This window comes from Tympanuchus pallidicinctus, unplaced genomic scaffold, assembly GCF_026119805.1.
Source record: "Tympanuchus pallidicinctus isolate F22 unplaced genomic scaffold, pur_lepc_1.0 scaffold3, whole genome shotgun sequence".
NCBI lineage: Eukaryota > Metazoa > Chordata > Aves > Galliformes > Phasianidae > Tympanuchus > Tympanuchus pallidicinctus.
In genome coordinates, this window is record NW_026294747.1 from 62,152,462 (window position 1) to 62,172,151 (window position 19,690).

General features: G+C 41.9%; 2 protein-coding genes across 10 annotated transcripts in view; one reads left to right on the forward strand and one right to left on the reverse strand.

The window, feature by feature from the left end:
• The first annotated feature begins 1 nt into the window (after position 1).
• Positions 2-8,827, forward strand: JMJD4 (jumonji domain containing 4). Of its 2 annotated transcripts, none has more exons than XM_052692821.1 (7): positions 2-96; positions 635-1,154; positions 2,009-2,174; positions 3,193-3,318; positions 4,173-4,440; positions 5,141-5,287; positions 6,264-8,827. In XM_052692821.1, the coding sequence occupies exons 2-7, from the start codon at positions 896-898 to the stop codon at positions 6,573-6,575; spliced, it is 1,278 nt and encodes a 425-aa protein (XP_052548781.1). In that variant the 5' UTR covers positions 2-96; positions 635-895; the 3' UTR covers positions 6,576-8,827. The 2 variants fall into 2 exon arrangements, with proteins under 2 accessions (XP_052548781.1, XP_052548778.1); XM_052692818.1 differs by lacking the exon at positions 2-96 and adding an exon at positions 229-369.
• The window catches only part of ALS2CL (ALS2 C-terminal like), a 66,010-nt gene continuing 55,019 nt past the window's right edge, over positions 8,700-19,690 (reverse strand). For all 8 annotated transcript variants that reach the window (XM_052692817.1, XM_052692814.1, XM_052692815.1 and 5 more), the window contains 12 exons: positions 18,850-18,927; positions 17,243-17,370; positions 16,300-16,473; positions 16,052-16,145; positions 15,322-15,479; positions 14,336-14,404; positions 13,468-13,641; positions 13,051-13,093; positions 12,561-12,622; positions 11,646-11,795; positions 10,292-10,388; positions 8,700-9,993 (listed from right to left, as the gene is read on the reverse strand). In XM_052692817.1, coding sequence (XP_052548777.1) covers positions 9,922-9,993; positions 10,292-10,388; positions 11,646-11,795; positions 12,561-12,622; positions 13,051-13,093; positions 13,468-13,641; positions 14,336-14,404; positions 15,322-15,479; positions 16,052-16,145; positions 16,300-16,473; positions 17,243-17,370; positions 18,850-18,927 — 1,299 coding nt within the window. In that variant the 3' untranslated portion in view covers positions 8,700-9,921. The remainder of the gene's footprint in view (positions 9,994-10,291; positions 10,389-11,645; positions 11,796-12,560; positions 12,623-13,050; positions 13,094-13,467; positions 13,642-14,335; positions 14,405-15,321; positions 15,480-16,051; positions 16,146-16,299; positions 16,474-17,242; positions 17,371-18,849; positions 18,928-19,690) is intronic.

The following is a 19,690-nucleotide window of genomic DNA, read 5'->3' on the forward strand; positions in this document are numbered from 1 at the left end:
CGCTCCCCCCCGACCCCTCCCCCCCGGCGCGGAGGTTCCGGGAGCGGCTGAGAAGATCCGTTCCTCCCTTCGCCTCTCGCCCCGCGGGGGCCGGGGGTGAGTATCAGCCTCTCGGTATCCACTCCGCTCTCTCCTCTCCTATCTGCCGCGTGGACAAGCCGTGAGCCCCGCGGGGGACGAAGTGTGCGTCGTCCTATGGCGTCCGGGTGCTGCTTGGGGGGAGAGGGAGGGGGCGAGTGCAGAATGGCGGCGCCTTCTCACCGACGGCGCCGTGCTGCCTTCAGAGCCCGCTCTCCTCTGAAGGCTTTCCCCGCGTTGTGGCCCCGCTCCTCTGTGCTCATCCGCCTTCCTCTTTTTTATTAAACCTTTGTAGGTCGTTTGTGTATGTGTGTGTTTGTTTTGATTGATGTTTTGTCGTATTTTACCTCTAGGATCCCCCGCTCTCCCCCCCTCCACATACCCCAACCCCCATGAAGGCTCTGAGGAGGGTGGGCGCTCCCAGAGCCGTCTCCTGTCCTCACAAAGCAGATCCAGCAAGTTATTTCCTTTGTAAGCCCTCTGTATATGTGTGTGTGTTCCCAGCGCTTCATCAAGAACAGATTTCCCACTGACATCAGTATTTCTGCTGTTTTAGGTGACTGGGAAACAGCAGCATCTCCACAACGTGATACCTGGCTTTGTTACATTAACAGTTACAAAGCATGGAAGATCCTGTTTATCCCAGCATGGTGGAATCTATTTGTCCCAGCATAGTGCACAAATTCCTCCTTTGCCTCTGAACGTTTCTATTTTCACATTACCTGACATAGATTGAAAGAATCGAGGCATGTTTTAAAGCAGAGTTTTTCTACGCTGGCATCTGATCCGAGCTACCTTAGAGGAGCATCCTGCCTGCATGGACAGGGCAACATTTGCCTGTTCCACCGCCTTTTTTCGTGACTACAGCAGTTCGGCTCAGGGCACATTCTCCACAGGACACGTTGACTTCATTGATAAAATCGAATCGTTCACTTATTCGGACTTTTTTCGGGATTATTTGATTCCCAACCAGCCCTGTGTTTTCTCAGAAAAGTTCACTGATGGCTGGAGCAGCAGGAGGAATTGGGTAACTTGGGGTGGGAAGCCTGATTTCGATCATCTGCTGCAGGAGTTTGGTAAGTCGTGGCATTTTTAATACCTCATTGAAATGAAGGTAAATGGAATGAAGGTAAATGGAAACAAAATTTGTTTTGTTCATTTAAAAATTGAACCACTGGGCAAAACAAAATGATTCTACAAACTTTGTTTCAAAGTTAATGCATCCATTTTCTATACTTTCTGTTTCACTCAGATTCTAACCTTGAATTTATATCCTTAATGAAATAAAAAGTTTTATTAATTTATAGACTCCTAGAGTCATTTAAGTTGGAAGGGATCTTTAAGGGCCATCTGGTCTAACTGCCCTGCAATAAACAAGGACATATACAGGTTGATCTGGGTGCTCATAGCCCTGTCCATAACCACACCAATTTGTATACCTGCCTGACTTAACTGTGGGAATAGCCCAACATGTACTGAATGGACAAAAGAAAGCATTATCCATTTATAGTAAAAAATCTCAGAACAAGTAATTAGTCTGTAAGCTACTGATTTATTTAACGTGTATCAATTCTAAATAGTGCAGTTTATTAAGAAGAAACTGAAGATCACTTGAAGGCAGTACATGTGATCTCAATCATGTTTGCCTAGAACCAGGAGTGAGTGCAGTGCAAGCAATTGTTGCTTTATGAATTTGGGCTGTACCTAGCATGACAGTGTCCAGGCCTTAGAGGTTTCTACAGTGGAGAAAATTAAAGGAGTTCAGTTTCAGCACCACAGAATCATTGTGGTTGGAAAGATCTGTAAGATCATCTAATCCAACTGTTCACTGACCACAAGTATATATTGCCCATTCAACTGTGTCCCAAATCAGTTATTCTGTTCATCAGTATTTCTGTTCCCGCTTGAGTTCAAAGAGTTTGTATTTCAGGAGAGGCTATAGTACCTGTGGCCAACTGTGATGTCAAGGAGTACAATTCTAATCCAAAAGAGCAGCTCCCCCTCAAGGAGTATATAAGTTACTGGAAAGAGTACATTAAAAATGGCTACCGTTCATCTCGAGGGTGCCTTTATCTGAAGGACTGGCACCTGAGCAGGTAAGAGAGCACTGTGAAAACCCCTGCATGCCATACACAACAGCGAGCCTCAACACTTGTCTTTTTACTGCTCAAGTGTTCAAATGCTGACAGTGCTGTTTGTTAGCTCCTGGCTGCTGAAATGTCAGTCCTGTACTGCACTGTTCTTGGGTACTGTATACAGCGAGTCTTAAAGAGATCACTGTTTCCTGGAGGAGCTCACATTCTCTAGCACTTGCCTTTCCATTTGTCTTTTAAATGAGCGTAAGCCCTGCAGGATGTGCCTGTACATTTGTCTTTTGTTTACTACTTCTTAAAAAGAAGGGTATAATCCTTTAGTATCTATTTTGTTTTCTGCTAACCTTCCCAGTCATTAAATCTCTTCAGCTTGTGCAGTCTTTTCCTTTCACCCTGCTGCTTGTGAGATGCTTGCATTGTCCATGCTTGGCAAGGACTATTATATCTTTTCACCTAAAACTTCCTCCTTAAATGTGTCCTGTTTCTAATCCAACTTCTTTGTTTTCAGTTCTGTTTTTCACTTTTGAATGTCCTGTGACTTCTAATAGAAGAAATTAGTCAGTGTCCACCTCCCTTTTTCTGTTCACTTAACACAGGCTCTAGGGCTGTGGCTTGCTTCAGAAAATCTGCATGTATGGCTTTGGTGGGAAAAGGGCAGCATGTACTGTGAGGCCAGACACTTGTTAAAATTCTACAGCCTGGCTTCCCTCCTAGCCCTCATATCCTCAATCTGTCATCTGGTTTGACAACCAGTCTTGCAGCCATCTCATCTAAAGAGAATGTGTTTATTAGGGTCTGTCTTTGCCATAATTAGGATTCTCCTAAGTAGCTAACCTTCACAGCTTTCCTGGGAGGCAGAAAAGCACACATTGTAAATGGAGCTTGGAGTTGTAAATGAAATAAGGGAGAAGGAAACAAAGTATTAATGGCCTGAGAGACCTAATAGATCTCTGCTTCTAGATTTTGGGAATTTAGGTCCAATATGTTATATCCTCCTAGTCCAATATGTTATCTTTTTAAGAGCTTTCCCAGAGCAAGATGTTTATACAACTCCTGTGTATTTCTCATCTGACTGGCTGAATGAATATTGGGATGCTATAGCTGTGGATGATTACCGGTTTGTCTACATGGGACCTAAAGGTTCATGGTAAGACAGCTTGATTTCTGTCATCTTTACATACATCTTTTTTTTAAAGGGTATTATCACACTGTATTTCAGGATATCATTTTGCTGCAGAAGAATCATAGAATCATAGAATGGCCTGGGTTGAAAAGGACCACAGTGATCATCTAGTTTCAGCCCCCCTGCTGTGTGCAGGGTCACCAAGCAGCAACCCAGGCTGCCCAGAGCCACATCCAGCCTGGCCTTGAATGCCTGCAGGGATGGGGCATCCACAGCCTCCTTGGGCAACCTGTGCCAGTGACTCACCACCCTGTGGGGGAAAAACTTCCTCCTCTTATCTAACCTAAACCTCCCCTGTCTCAGTTTAAAACCATTCCCCCTTGAAAAAAATGCAGCCATACTGCACAATGCTGTACCTGAACCCAGCAGTCTTGATTCTCAAGCAGGTGATTAGTTTCTGGATGTGATCTGTCCTTGCTCTGTCAGCTCAGGTGTTTTTGCACTGCAGAATGCTCTTGTGATTTGCAGAGCCAGCAGAAGCCTTGGAGGGGCGCTAATGAGTTGGTCAGGCATTTTGCAGGTGAAAGATTAAGTTGAGCTTTGGTGGTACTTCCAGTGTTTCCAGCAGTTCACATCACAGGATCTGCTATTGTTGAGAAACTTATATGACAGATTCAAAATTAAATGATGGAGAACTACAGAGGATATAAAACACTGCAGTACTGTAGTACAGTGGTCTCTTAATACTTAAAACAGTTAAGATTAAATAAAGAAGACAGTTTGAGATCAGTTTTCCACGGTAAAGGTCGACTTTTATGTGTTCTTGCAGGCATGAATTTAGGCACTGTCTTTACTTAAACTTCTGATTTGTCCCACAGGACTCCATTCCATGCTGATGTCTTCCGTTCCTATAGCTGGTCAGCTAATATATGTGGGAGAAAGAAATGGCTGCTCTACCCCCCAGGGCAGGAAGATTACCTGAAAGACTGTCATGGCAACTTGCCCTTCGATGTGACTGCACCTGATCTTCAGGACAAGAGTGTTTACCCTCGCTACAACCAAAGCCAACCCCCTGTGGAAATTGTGCAGGAAGCAGGGGAGATAGTTTTCATCCCCAGTGGATGGCATCATCAAGTTTACAACCTGGTAAAATAACCAGTGCCAGCATTTTCATAACACAGAGAGATAATCAGGCTTGAATCAGAACAAACTTTAATTGCCACAGCATTTTGTGGATGCTAAAAGTCTGGGCTACCCAAATTTTTTAGAGAGATTCATAGAAGAAAAGTCTCTCAGTGACTACTTAAGATGATGTCTAATAGCAACCTTGAACTCAGAATCTCTGTCACTGTCTGCTAGAAAATAGGGAAGCATAGAAATAGAAGATGTTGTCTGCACTCTGTTTTCTTATACACTTCCTATTAGGTGCCGTTAGACATAGAGAAACAGGATACTATTAATATAAATCTCAGGTTCTAATTGTGAATTGTAGATGACTGTTGGAAAACACTAAAACATTTGTCTTCATGATTATAAACCAAAAATAACAACCTTGTTCCCTACCTCCCCCACACCACCAACCCCAACCCCAACCCCAACATCTTTACCTCCATGAAAGGCTTGCTCAGACACAAGAGCTACAGACACTTTCCCATTCAAAGATTGAAACAATTTTTTTCAGGGACACTTGAAAGCAACAGCCTTTCAGTGCAGTGGTGGTATTGGTGCCAAAGAAGCATTTCTCTTGTTGAGGGACATGATTTTATATTTTGCAGCAGTGATGTTACAGCTGTTCTCTCACATTTTCCTACGTAGAGATTAATAATTCTTTACACTGTTCCCACAGGAGGATACCATTTCTATTAACCACAACTGGGTGAATGGCTGCAACGTAGCTATAATGTGGTGCTTCCTGCAGGATGAATTAGCAGCTGTCCAGAGAGAAATCAATGAATGGAAGGACCCCATGGATGACTGGCACCTACAATGTCAGGTATAACAATATATTGCTGACTGCCTGACTCTTCACTAGAGGCTCAGGTATTTCAGGGGCACATTGCAACACCTTATTAGAGCTCTGAGACACACAGTCTTTAACCTCATACCTGGAATGAGAATATGATTCCTAAACATACAGGAACTGATGACAACTTTGTTTCTTGGGAAACAAAGTATTACTTCAGTATGATAGGGAAAAGCTTGTGTCAGTGCATATTTGCTATGTCAAAGAGATTAGGATGTTGTCTGAAAACTAATGCTTCAGCAGCTCTTCTTCAATTATTATAGAATCCTAGAATGGCCTGGGTTGGAAAGGACCATAATGATCATTTAGTTTCAACCCCCCTCCTATGTGCAGGGTCACCAACCTCCAGACCAGGCTGCCCAGAGCCACAGCCAAGATTAACCTGCCAAGGTCAGCACTGATGTGATCAATCAGTAGTAGTTACTGTCCCCTTTTAAAAATATAGGTGCTTTTCCACTTAAAGAACAGAAAGTAGAAGACTCTTACACAGGAGAACTGGTTTCAATATCATTCATGATGGAACAGCAAATCCAAAACCAGAAAAATTAAGGTGAAAGTGTCAGCCAGCTTGTGTCTCCAAAGATGATGCTTTCAGAAGGTGTAATTAATGAGCAGTGTTGTATCAGGTATGTTCCCAAACTCTTAAGTGTGAAGCAGATATAAAGTTTATTTCTAGAGGCTGTTACTGCTGCTAGATTGATACCTTCCAAAAATAGTTTATAAAAACACAGCCATTTAGTAGCTCATAGAAACAGTGTGTTGTTCTGGGGGCTAGTGAAGTTTCAGGTCAGGTAAGGAATTTGAGTGCCATCAAGGAACTGCAACAGATAATGAGCTATTGAACATGGTTACTTGTAATCAGTAGTTAGCTTAATAAAATCAGTCCCTGTAATTCTTACTGTACACGAAAAAGTTGCTTCCATTTCAGTATTGTTTTTTCCCCTAGCTGATCATGAAATCTTGCACCGGTATAGACTACAAGGAGTTCTACAATTTCCTCAAAGTTATTGCAGAGAACAGGATTTCTATCTTGGAAAACGGCCTCGATGATGAAGCTTCAGCAAAGAACACTCCGAAAGCTGCCATTTCCACCTTGGGTATGCTCCATGCAGTGTTTGATTTAAAGAGGACTGTGAAGGTGTTAACATCTTTGAGTGCTAATGAAGATTTCAAGAAGCTAGACCTGACGTCGCTTTCTCCACCTCCGGAGGCATTGCTCCATCACTTGAAAGCAGCAATAGACACAGCACTCCTCTAACTTCCTACCTATTCTCTTATTTGTAAAATGAACCTTTGGGTAAATTGGGTGTTTGTAGAAGAATGACTCCTCCCTGTTTAATAGCTGTTGCAATTCGTGTACAAAGAGCCTTCCTGTAGAGTGGGGAGAGAGTGTATTCCTAAGATGACTGAATAGTTTTTAAATTTACAGCATTTGAGTATCTGGAATAATTAGGAATAAATCTCTTAGGTAATGGGGGGGGGAGGGAGGAGGAAAGCATTGTACTCTAATAAATGAAGGCCTGCTGATGAGTTTGAATTCAGGGAAAGAGGAACAGAAATTCTCTGTGGAAGAGCTTACATGTGGCAGAGCTAAACACTGGGACTGCAGTGGTCTGCAGCATACTGCTTCTGCTCAAAGCACTGTATGCAGACAGCTAACCTGCACTGCAGGCTCCAGCTAAATCATTGCAGATCACAGCTAAATCACTTTAAGACCTGTCCTGTTTCCAGCTGTAGCTTAGGCTTTTTATTGCTTCCCCTGAAGCCTAAGCTGTCTCAACAGCTGTAGCTTGGATATGGAAAAGCTGACTACTGGTTTCTTACACAGTGGTATCTCTAAAGCTAAAAGTCTCAGGTATGCTTGGCTTTCAGGTTGCTCCAGGGCCTGCAGGACTAAATTTAACATACAAGGAAGATGAAGTCCTGCTAGCAACTCTATCATTAATAATTTAACAATGTGAACCACTCAAGCTCAAAAGAGGCTTGAATGTACTCCCTCATGTCTACACACTATTTCAAGGCACAATATTTTATCAAGCAGAGAGACTTGATGAGTCAGGGAAGCTAGCAAGTAACCTTGTACTATTTGTCTCCTTAAAAAGCCATGCTTTTAACAACAAACAGCACTACTGCATGGTTACAGAGCACAATTTGCTACTGAATGCTACCCTTGTGCTAAAGAGCATTTCTAGTGAAGTATTCCTCTTGCTTTTACTGGTTGGCAAGAAAGCCTAGAAGCACAAATGGCTGCATACTGTTACCTTACGTTGCCCCTTTAGGGCTCACTTGAATTATTGATCAAGAACTTCCTGAATTTTTAAAGAGAGTTGGTCTTAAGAGCAACAAATAAACTTAGTAGGAGTCATCAATAGGCTGAAAAATCTCCTTATTTTCTAGATAATCCTGTGGACTTTGTACATGCATGCATTTTGCATGTCCTATTTTGTAGTAAGTAGAAGTTCAGCATTTTGAGTAGGAAATGGTACTTGAAAATAAAATCAATATCCAAAGCATGGAAAAAATGCAGTATAGTGAAAACAGACTTTTTAAAATACAGTTGTGACTACATATCTGTGATTCAGCCTTCTGGCACAGTGTTTATTTGAACTGAGAAATAGCCAGTTTTAGGCAACTGAAAAAGTTCACAGCTGTCACTTCTGTGTTTACATTCTCAAAGACAAGGAGCTGGAACTTCTCCATATAAGAGTGAGATCTCAAAGATAAGAAACAGTATTTTAAAGCTGGTGATCAGTGTACTGGTAGGAAAGCATGGTTTTGGTCTCGTGTTCCCCAGTCTCACTGCATGCTATGTAACTGGTATTGGCACCAACCACTTTAAACCCATGGAATCCACTGCAAGGTTTTGCTTAGCTGAATGTTGCCTTTCACTTCATGTCAATGCAAGTCAAGCTTTTACACTGAAACCACTATCTCAGCATATCAGAAGATAGGACAATGTGGTAGGGTAGCTAAGAGGTGTTGAAATGAAGGAAGGTGAGTCACTGCCACTCACTCACTTTCTTTTCCCTTGCACTGTCTCAGCACCACAGCATCTTGAGACCTGAAGACGTGGTGACAGCTCTCCTTTGTAATGCCTGCTAAGGCTTAGCGAGCTCAGTGTGAGACAGTGAGGAAAAAGAGTTTAATTGCAGCCAATTAGCCTGAAGTTTAAGCTACATTCTCCATACTGATTCTGCAGGGAAAAGGGTTTATTGGTTCAGTCTCTCTTACTAATTTGCAGTTCAAATTCTTCCATCCCCATGAATAATGAAGGCAGTAAGAGAGCCATAGATCTTTGAAAGTTAAAAAGAAATAAAGGACATTCTCACAAGAATCTGAAGACAGCAATGAGGTTGAAATAAGAAAGTATGCAAGCCTGGAATCTCTCAAAAATGAAACAGTTTTATTTAAATACAGTTACTGTAAAACATACATTATGATACTCTAACACCAATATATTAACTGTTGTAACCAGTGTACTATTTATTAAAGCATAATACTTATGACAAACAGGAAGAAACAGTCTGTAGAGTTTTGATTTGTTTTCCCGAAGTCACAGACCTGGACAATTTAAAAGTCAAAAAGGAAAGGTAAAAAAAATGCACGTTAAAATCTAGTTCAAAAGAGCTTTAGCTCTAACATACAATTCACACATTAGTACTTTCATCTGAGAGTAACAGCATATCAGAAATCCCTTTACCTTTTTTAAAGGCAGAATAAAAACTAGCCCAATTCTAATCTGATTGTGCCCCGCTGGTGCCAGTGGGAATTCTGTCAGCACAAGGCTGTGCATCTAGGAAAACTAATGCTTTTGCAGCTCTGTCAGTGCAGGAGGCCAAATGTTTTTATGTGTTCTCTCACCAATATTTGAGATCTCTTAGCCTTTAGGGACACACGAGCCCCTGCAGAATTAGAAAGCAGCACCAGCATTTTCAAGGTGCGAGCGTGATATCCCTGAGATTTAATAAGAGTCTGCAAAGTATAAATTTACATTTAGAATTATCTTCAAACAGTTAGTCAGTAGCAGCATTACGGTGCAATGGAGAGGTACAGAATTTGGCAAAGGGAAGAAGAGGAAGGATCTTCCTCTTAGGGATGGAAGAAGAGCCACCTCACTCCAGGAACAGTTTGTTTAGGAGTACAGAGATAGTCTCTCTTATCCATCCCACATTTCTACCATCCAGGGGTCTTATTGCGATGACTATTCAGGCTTTATTTAGTAGAAAGTGGTCAAATGATCTCCTTTTATTTCTGTTTACCAGTACAAAACATGCACAGCAACTGAGAAAACAGCTAAATGGAGTTTCAAGGGAAAGAGGTGTATTGCTGTTCTGAGGAAAGTGAAATCAACAAGGGCAAAAGAAACCTCCTCCACTTTCCAACACAAGCTGAGGTTGCATAGAAGGCTTTCAGCTCACAGCACTTGCATGTCTGTGCTTGATAATTGTACACAGTCTAATAGAAAACCCAGCAAGAACCCCTCATCTGAGAAATAACCGTCCTTTTTTAAAGGCAGCTGGAGCAGCAGTGATTGGATTGCTTCTTCATCCAACAGTGTTCGGTCAAAGCGTGGCAGGGAGGAGCCTCCCTGCAGGTTCTGGGGCTCAGGAGGTGTGAACCACATGGCAGTTCTCTCTTTGGTGGAGTCTCATCTTCTGTATGTGTTCATAGCATGACTGGGCAAGGAAGAGAGCAACCCATTAAGGAAAAGTTTTGGAGCTTTGGAGCCAAGTTTTTGTCTCTTACACAGAGTGAAGCTACAGTGCCCCCCAAGGCAAGATAAAAGATTAAGTCCGCATATTATAAATTAATGATAAAAATACTCTCTTGACTGGAAGGAAAAATAACCTGTGCTAGGCATATAAGCAGCCCTCTAAAATTAAATGAGAGTAGAGAGCATCAGCGTTTCTGCCATTCAAGAAGGGCTTCCCTACAGCACCTTGTAACTGCTGCTGTTAAAACTCATTTTCTTACCTCCAATGCTGTTAATAGAAAGTCGTACAATCCTCCTTGATTGGTGGGGTCCATCAAGTCTCTGATCAGATGGATTTCAGCTCCCAGGTGCTGTATTCTGAAAAGAAAAGAAACACCACAACTAGAGCAAATCTCTGGGCACCAGCACTTACAGACACGTGTCTGAAATCTGATTATGGAGAGACAGATCTGGAAGTCCATTGCTCATCCCTTGTGCAGCACCTTGATCTTCCAAAAACTGAGTCCCCGAAATATTCTGGCATGACAGGATCTCAGCAAAGATGCCCAGTCATTAGAAAATGTCAGGTCCTCCATTTCGTGCACTCAGTCTCTTCCTCTCCTCCGTCATCTACAATCAAGAAAGCTGCCTAGCATACAAACCTGGATCACCCTACGGAACTGTAGCAAAAGAGAGAAAAAAAGCTTCTGGGTTTCAAGATTCAGCTCCAAGTTTAAACATTTCACTCTTTTTTTGGGCACCAAGAACATCCAAGTCAATCAAGGACCTGGACTCAAACTTGCCAGAATAAAGAAAGTGCAGTTTCACTCTACTGGATGTAAGCAGGTTCCTGCAGTTCCAGTAAAAGCAGCACAGACACAGCCTCTTTGGCAGAAATCTTATATTTACAGTCATTCCTACATGAGAAAAACCTAATTACTGGATGGTCAGTATTCAAGACTTTTCTAGTCTCCAAACTGAACCACAGTGCCACACTGAGAACAGAAAAGTGAAAAGATTTCTCACAGGTTTATGAGGACAGGGAGTAGTAAACCCTTATCTGTTCACTCTCAAAATATAACACCAACTAACCCATCAGCCTTTCTACAGCTCTTTCAAACCCCTTGAAAAAGAAATTAATAGGACTAACATCTGCAGGAGGGGTGGCAAGGTAAGCAGAGCACATTGCTTGCACATTTGCACTGCAAGGGAGGTGATCAGACTTCTTCCTTCTGAAGATCTGTTCTTCCTTCACATCTCTCTCTCAACCCAGTGTGCAGGTAATTCCTGTGATGGCCTCAACAGTTGGCCTTCAAAGACTTCATATTCCTATTTTTTGTATAATAACCTTGGATGCCAGTCAGACTGTATTTCTTATGACAGCCCTGAACCATTCTCTTGGACAAGAGATGGACACCCAGGAAATCCCTAACCATATTATATCATGACCAACACTACTAGACCTTTGGTCAGACTGTACGATGCAAGAACCCAAATGCATCTCAGCAGAATGCACATTAAAAGACAACCCCCAACTTTTTCATTAATGTTATTTTGCTTGGAATGTAGAGATGCCCTTTCTTGGATTGAGTCAGTACACAGCCATGGGACTGAGAAGTGAAAAGCAGCACTTACTTAGCTCGTGATACAACATACATCAGGAGGGGCAAGAGGTCATCCATAGGGAGCTTGTAGTCTTTCTCCACCACTCGGGACACAGTGCTCTCTATCTCCTCATATGTCTTCTGGAGGATCAGCAGCTTTTCCCGGGGATCCACTGTGGTGCTATCAGTGCAAAAACAGCTGTGTCAAAGATGTTTTCATACACAGGTCAAGAGATAAAGCAGTAGCACTTAACAACATTAAAAAAAAAAGACACCAAGCAGTCCTTCACACTACAGAAAAGAATACAGTGATCATCTCAAATGGCTGCACCAAGAAAAAAAAATCAGCAAGGTGGTACCAGGAGGCATCAACAGGGTCCAGGTGAACCTCAAGTCTTCCCAAGTCATGAGCACCCTAATGCCACCTTTCATTTTACCTGAGTCACTCAAGTAAAACTTTAGGGTGTGGACTGAATCTCTTTGGGCAACTCTATCAAGAAAACTGCTCTTGCAAGGGAATAATACAGGTAACACATTTACAAGGTTGCTCACTACATCCTGAAAGGTATATGCTGACCATGCTGCTTTCCCCAGTGAAAGCCAAGTCATCATGGCTTTCACGACCAGGCTCTAACCACAGCTAGAATACACAAGGACCTGAGAATTTCCATCTGATGTCACTTTCCACACTTTCCTGTACCATTTTATCTTCATTCCCATGTGTTGCTGCAGCACTATTCCCTAAACTGGCCCTCAAGCCAATAAATCAAGCAGAGCTCCTTAAATCAATCTCTGCTTTTCTAACTTCAACATCTTGGAACACCACACTGGCCAGATATCCCTCACACAGCACCATCCATGTGCCCAGAGCAAGAGCTTCTATCATGATCTGGAAAATTTCTATGGAAGAAAGAAAGAGAGTGAGAAGTTAAAGATGGTGACTTACATCAACTTCTGCAAACACTCCGTGGCAGATAAGAAACACTTATCTTTGATCAGGGACCGTCTCTGCAAAAGAGACAAAGAGTTGTGCCTGTGTCAGAGCATCTCTCCAAGAGCCACCCCATGCCTCCTCAGTGCTGGACATATTTACTGCCCAAAGAAGGCAAAATAAAGCTGTTTTATACAGTGTCACTGCTGAGAATTGGAACTGTAGACATTTAAGTGTGTTCCAACTCAGATGTCTTCGAAATAGCCACTAAGCAGAACACTACAAAGCAATCCTATGCAGAATGCATATTCTCACACAGGGCTATTGATATGCAGTAGTTGTAAATCATAACTAAATCATCACACATCAGCTCGCTATGACTTCTGAGTGCAGGACAGGGCCTTTGTGCTTACTTAGGTGAAGCTCTATCATTGGCTGGCACCAACATGTAGCTCCACATCATCTCACTAACATGCTGAATTTTGCTTTTAGGGCTACTTCTTACCTGGTTGGTTGTCAAGGTGAGGTCTTTAAGAGGCCAGAGGTGTCTGAAATAAGATTACAGAAATGAAAGGTATAGAAGGCAGATACCTATGTCTCAACTCCATTCTCAGTCAGTCTTCATTGTTAATATCTCCCCATTGAAAGCCTTACAGGTGCAATATGTTGAGTTCTCTACTCTCAACCACATGGCTACAGAAAAAAATAATAGCTCAGACTCACTGACCTCAACGGAGGGTTGATTTTATTTAGATGGAAACCTAGAAAAGACTTCAGTGCCAAAGCTAACAATGGATCAAGAAACTAATACATTAGTTTTGCTATACATTCGTTCCTTTAGTGCCATGAGAGCTTACCCTAGCTGTTAGTTTCACTGCTGATATCAGTAGAATGCATCCTGTAGTAATAAAAGGTCACTTACTTCTGTACATCCAGAAACTCTAGCAGCTTGATGTCAGGAAATAGACTTAGGTCCACAATCCCTTGACAGTAGAGGTCATCTTCCCTTTCATGATAGAGCATGTAGAGCATGAAAAGCTCAGGGTAGAAGCAGGGCAAGATCAATGGAAGGACCACACTGTATGCTTTCTGGTCGCTACAGCAGAGAGAAGAAAAGGTTAGTCCTACAGTGAAGTCTATAATCTTGATATGACTAAAAACTATGCAGCCACACAGGAGCCAACATAAGAAACAACTCCTAAGACTGCAAAATCTGCAAAGAGCACTTGTTATTCCTTAAGGAAGAAAGAATAAATTTCATAGGTAAAGCCTTTTTCCAGCTGCTTACCATTCCATCAACCCTTGGAATTCACCTATCCCACACAGGGATGACTGCAGATTACAGTGAAAAGAAATCCAGACCAAGTTTGGATAGCTACAAAAACAAACAAAAAAAACCTCTACCCACCCCCAAAAACCCAACACTTTAGTGTCTCCCAAAATTACTCCTAGCTTCCTATTCTAAGAATGTTGTGTCTTCTGCCATTTCTGCCACATTTCCTGCACCATGCTATCTCCAAACCTGAGTTTTTCCTCATCTGATGTGAGTTATCTTGCAAGACTGTTTTCCATGCACCTCCAAATCCCCACACTTTTTTTCTTCTACAGTACACAATTAGGAGAAGTTGCTCTCCTGCAAATCACTGAAAGGTCTGAACTCACAGAGAAAAGTGTGAGAAGTAGACCTGAGTCAAATGCACAAAGGCAATCATATTAGCACTTACTGCATTTTAGAAGACATCTCATAGGTTCAAGCAGCCTAAGGTTAAACAGTCCATGGTGACACATACCTTACCTCTCCATCCACACATTTCACAGGCAGTTGACCTTTCTGTTCCAGTGCCAGATGAAGCAAGCCCCTATAACATAAGCAGAACAAAGTTATATTTGTCTGAAGACGTAGTTTGTGCCTGTAGACACTCTGTTTTCTTCTACATTGGAACCAGTGTTTAATAGAGCTTTACAGAATGATTTCTGGCTCCGGGAGCCATTGTCTATTAGCAGGCTAAGTATCACAATTCAAAAGCATTCTCCATTACCAGCAGAAGTTGCCAGAAATGAACAAGTGCTTTAAAATATAACTTCTGTACAAGGAACATTTGGATTTTGTGTTGAGGGACATGGTTTAATGAGTGCTATTGGTGATAGGTGGATGGTTGGACTGGATGATCTTGAAAGCCTTTTCCAACCTTGGTGATTCTATGATTCTGTGAAATCTAGGACAATCACTCCAGAAATCCTAATTAGTCTTCATTGAGAACCATCTGTTCATATTCCTACTTAAGAGAAATGAGGTTTCGTCATCAGTCACATGATATAGTTCTCTAATCTATCTATGAATATGGCCATATCCTACTCTGAAACAGTAGTTTAGGCTTATCATGATACTTCAAAGCCAAAATTGCCTCACTCAAATATAGACATTGAGTACCACTGCTTACATGCTTCAGTACACATTGCTACCTTGTTACTTATCTTGCTCATATTTGTGCTTATCTAAATAACTGTATTATAAGTGACTGCTCATTAAGCAGCCATATCTCAATGATGTTTCGTCACTTTAAAGCCATACCCCTTGGGTTTGTGTACTGAGCAATGGATGTAACACACTTCCAAGGCCCATAAGAGCTTAGTTAATGCAAGGATCTCTTTATCCAACACTGTTTTGAAGCAGGTCTCCCGAAAAACGTGATGCAAAATAAAACTGTCCTGACATAAAGGAATTATCCCTATGATGTATTTCATGCACTCACTGGAAATGTCTCAGACCACTTACTGGTAAAACTCCCATATTTTCTTTGCATAGTACTTGACTTCCTCTTGTGCCATGGTCAGCAAGTGCCTGTTGGCCCCAATCCCAGAGTAAGTTGCCTGAAAAGCTATTGTCAAGGCCTTCAGCAGCTTTCCCAGTGGATGTAGGGAAGATTTCAATGCCTGATGATAGAGAAAAAATAAGTTTTACAAGCCACCAGTAGAGGAGAAATACTGAAAAGGAACCCAGCTTTCCTTTGTCAGCAAAGGAGAACAAGCCTGGAAAGACAGATTTTATTTTTGGTCTATTTTAACTGCTAAAAGCCCACTCTCCTTCCATTATCAAAAATAAATACGCTTAGCACAACTCGCTGCTGTGATGATCTTTGCTGTGATATGCAAAAAAGGGCAAAGACTTCAAGGTAAGCTTGGCTGAGTGAAAAACAACTTAAGAGTTCACAGAAGTATATCAATCATTTCCAGCAACTGGTTATTTCTTGACACTGTTTGAGAACCAAGAATAAAGCTTTGTCACCACTTCCCTGACCTGTACACCTGCATATAAAATTAACGTCCACAAAACATGGAAGGAAGCCCTCTTCTTCACAAACTTAGATATTCACACACATTTAAGACAAGATTCTTGATGTTGCTGCTGCTTTCTATGAGCATTGCTGCTGCTTTCTATGAGCACGCAGAAGTTGCTAGGACTTCTGTCTGTATTCAGTGGACAGACAAATCTTTTTAAACCTTACCTTCTCTAAATAGCTCTGTAGTGATCCCAGCTCATGGTGCTGGACAAGCTCTTCAAGAATATCTTCTGTCTTCCAGGAAACATCCTCAGACCCCCTGAAAATATGGGCAGGTGAGGGAGAGAAGCCATGTAGGCCAAATCCCTATAGGTATTGCAGGTGGGACAGCAAGGGGGTTAATAGAACAGAATGAATTGTTTTGTCTACACAAATGGATCCTCCGTTGCAATGATGGCATGCAGTACTCATACCTTTGGCAGAAGAGGTATTCCTGAGATTTCCGGAGCTCCTTGCTTGTTTGTATGTGGAATCCTGTAAAAGACTCCTCCATTTCTTCTTTGCAGCCTGAATGGATGAACTCCAGGAACTGGTCGTAGATTCCCTTCCATCTCTTCTCTACCGGGAATTCCTTGAGGCCCAGCTGACTGCACAACATGACATGGCAGAAGGCTTTTTTGAGGGAGGGTGCAATCATTTCAGACTTCACTTTTTAAATATGGAAAGTTCTCCAGAATGAGAGATCAATGCAAGAACTACAGGAGCAGAGAAGGTCACTAGTGCCCAATTGGTGATTCAGACAAAACAACTTCAGTCTGTTATCCTGAATTCAGCCTAAGAGAAAATAATTCATGGTGCATGGAACACCGGTAATTTCAAACTTTGTTGATTAATTGATCACAGGGTTTCTGCTCCACTCAGCAGTATTCCTAAGGATAGAGAGACTTTGCTACCTCTTTCCTTTGCTACCTTCTTTGCTTTTCTATCTCTAAAGTATCAACTAGAAATATTCAGATAGGAGCACAGAGGATCAGAAGAGAAGAAGGAGATATATTTTAGCAACTCAGCTTTGCCTGTATAGCTTCAGGCCTGTCAGTGCATGTGCCAGTGTATATGCAGAGAAATGTGTGCACACATCAACAAATCACTTCCCAAACTCTCTCCAGACTGAGGACGGGAGTATCGATGGCCAGTGGGAAGACAAGGGCTGAGCATCTGTTTTCTGCTTCCCATGTGACATTGAGATTAATGATAAGCTGTGCTCTCCTCTCCTCCTCCCTTCCCTGTATAAACACTAGATTTCACCCACTTTTTCAGGCAAGGACTGCCTTCATCCCTGTAGGGACTGATCCAGGGCTTTTTCAGGTGTTGTCAAAATACAAGCCACAACCCAAGAAATCAGCTGGTTTTGCTCACGCTTTGGTTATTCTCTCATCCAGCTGCTCGTTTGATGTATTCAGGATACCTTGCGTCTGAAGGCCTTGGCCCGACTTATTAGTAAAGGTGCCCTCCAGAATAAAGCCATTGGCAAATGACAGCTTTCCCTGAAAAAGAGAAATACGGGATTACTGTGCCAAGATCTCATTAGCAAGAGGAAACAAGCTGGACTAAGCCCTCAAATTCTCTTTTCCACAGAGTCAGCTCCTGAAATGGTGACTAAGAACAACTTCCAACACTGATGTGTACATTTTTAGCATTCAAAGCAGTAGTATCATTAAGGTAACAATCACTGGAGAAAACGCATCCCCCACATTGAGTGACACATGAAGGACCGTGGAGGGAGAAGACCACCACAATCACAGAGGAAGATTTTTGTATTATATTTGACAACAAGAAGCCAGTATCTTTGAGTTATAAAATCTTCTGGCTTGAAAGACATGAACTGAAATTTCTCCTCTATTTTTCCACTGCTTGTTAAAACCACAAGCAAGTTTGGCCTCAGAGATAGAGGGAAACATAAGACAGTCACCATAAAAGCTTTCAGAACATTTGCTGCTACCAAGAAAAACCTTAAATTCTCTGGGGCCAATACAGGAGAAGGCAGGCAGTAGCTTGATTGAAACTTAAAAGGATTTAATTAAACCAAATTCAAAGTCAAACAATATTGAAACAAATCTGTCTTCCAAGGCAAACCAGAAATCCTTACTGCTAATAACAGGAGGTGTTCTATCTTCACATAACAAGCAGATTTTTCTAAGCCAACCACTCAAACTAAACATTAATTTTGGAGGAAGCTGCATTTATACACTACAATCAGTCTCTGCAAAATTCACCCCAACGCCTCTAGCTGAAGAAGATTACGACAAATGCTTCCTCCCCTGACAAGTCAGTAAATGATGGGGCTGATTTACAGTTGTTACCATCACTCATCAGTTGTTAACGTCAGCTCAGTCTGATCTGACCACACACTTCCCATCAGACTTGCCATACATTCCTGTAACAAGCTGGAGGACTCGTTTTCCCTGCAATAATGCAATTAGTGAACACTTTGACTAGATACTTTGGTTAAAGATCAACTGGAAAAAAAAAATGTTGGACGTGTGAACGCAGCGGCCAAATTGTAAAATCAAACTTCCAAGATCATTCAGCTGTGTTAACACCCTGGTTATGCCAGCATAACACTGGTACTGTAATTGCGTTTTGTTCTCCGCACCATTTCCTGTGCTCCTGAACCACTATAAAGACTAAAACATTTATTATGAGACTACAACATCCTAACTGCAACTGCGAAATGCAGCTAGAAGTCTCCAAAAAACAGCAGTAACAACTAAAAAAAACCAAACCCTCAAGTTAAAAACAATACAATGCCCAAAGCCCTTGCCCCACGCTGCTTGAAATCTCCCTGCTGCAGCTTCCATTCTGTGAATGAGGGATAACAGAAGAAACAACGCAAGATATAAGAAAAAAATGACACAATAAACTGTTATTTCATCTCAGCCTTTCCAAATAGTTGCTTGCTTTCTATGAAACTAATGGATTCCTCAGTGTTCATACCCCCTCCCTCCAAAAAAATATGTGCTCACCTTTCCAACAAATGTTAGATCTTGCGTGAAGTTTCCTTCATAGACTGAGTCATCTTCCAAGAGCAGGATCCCAGAACCCTTCATTTAAAAGCAAAAGTAGTGAATTCATGATGCTAAGTTCACACTTACTACAGTTAATCTAGAAATGACCACTGGCTCAAACTTCCTTATGGGCTGCAGATTCTGAGAATCCTTCTGAAAGCCCAAAAAGTCATATGCAACTTTAAAGAGAAAAGCAAGGAGGTGGTCTACAGACAGCCCAGTAGGCATCACAGTGTGGAGGAGATGTATTGAGTAGCCAGGTGGTTTTAAATGACTGTACTACTACAATTATTTCCCTAGAGCAAGGAACAAAAGGCAGTTTACTGATCCAGAGTGGTCACCAAGAATGTGATATGGATGAACTCATGGTCTTCCCAGTCCCACGACCTTCCAGTGACTCTAACCAGCTGTGTCATTCTTTGTAAACATGTTAAGAGAAAAGAGGAAGGCGGCTGCCATGTAGGATTAACTTTGTCCTTTGCTGTGCAGTCAACAGGGCATTAATAAGCTTCTCCTAAGCACTCATAAAATGACTCGCTCCATTGCTTCCCAGCTCCCACAGCTGCTTACAGTAGCATACATTTCAGGGAAAGAACACAAAGATGCAGAACACACACAGGATAACTTATGCCAAAGGGGTAAATACTTCTCGCTAGGGCTTGGCCCAAGGTTTGAGCCCGGAGGTTTAAGTGTACCCACACCAGTCAGAAAATGTGGTCACTTTTAAAGCTGCAATACATTTTCCACTGGAATGGTTTTCTTGATGGAAAGTGCCCTTTTTGGCAAAAACAAAAGGTTT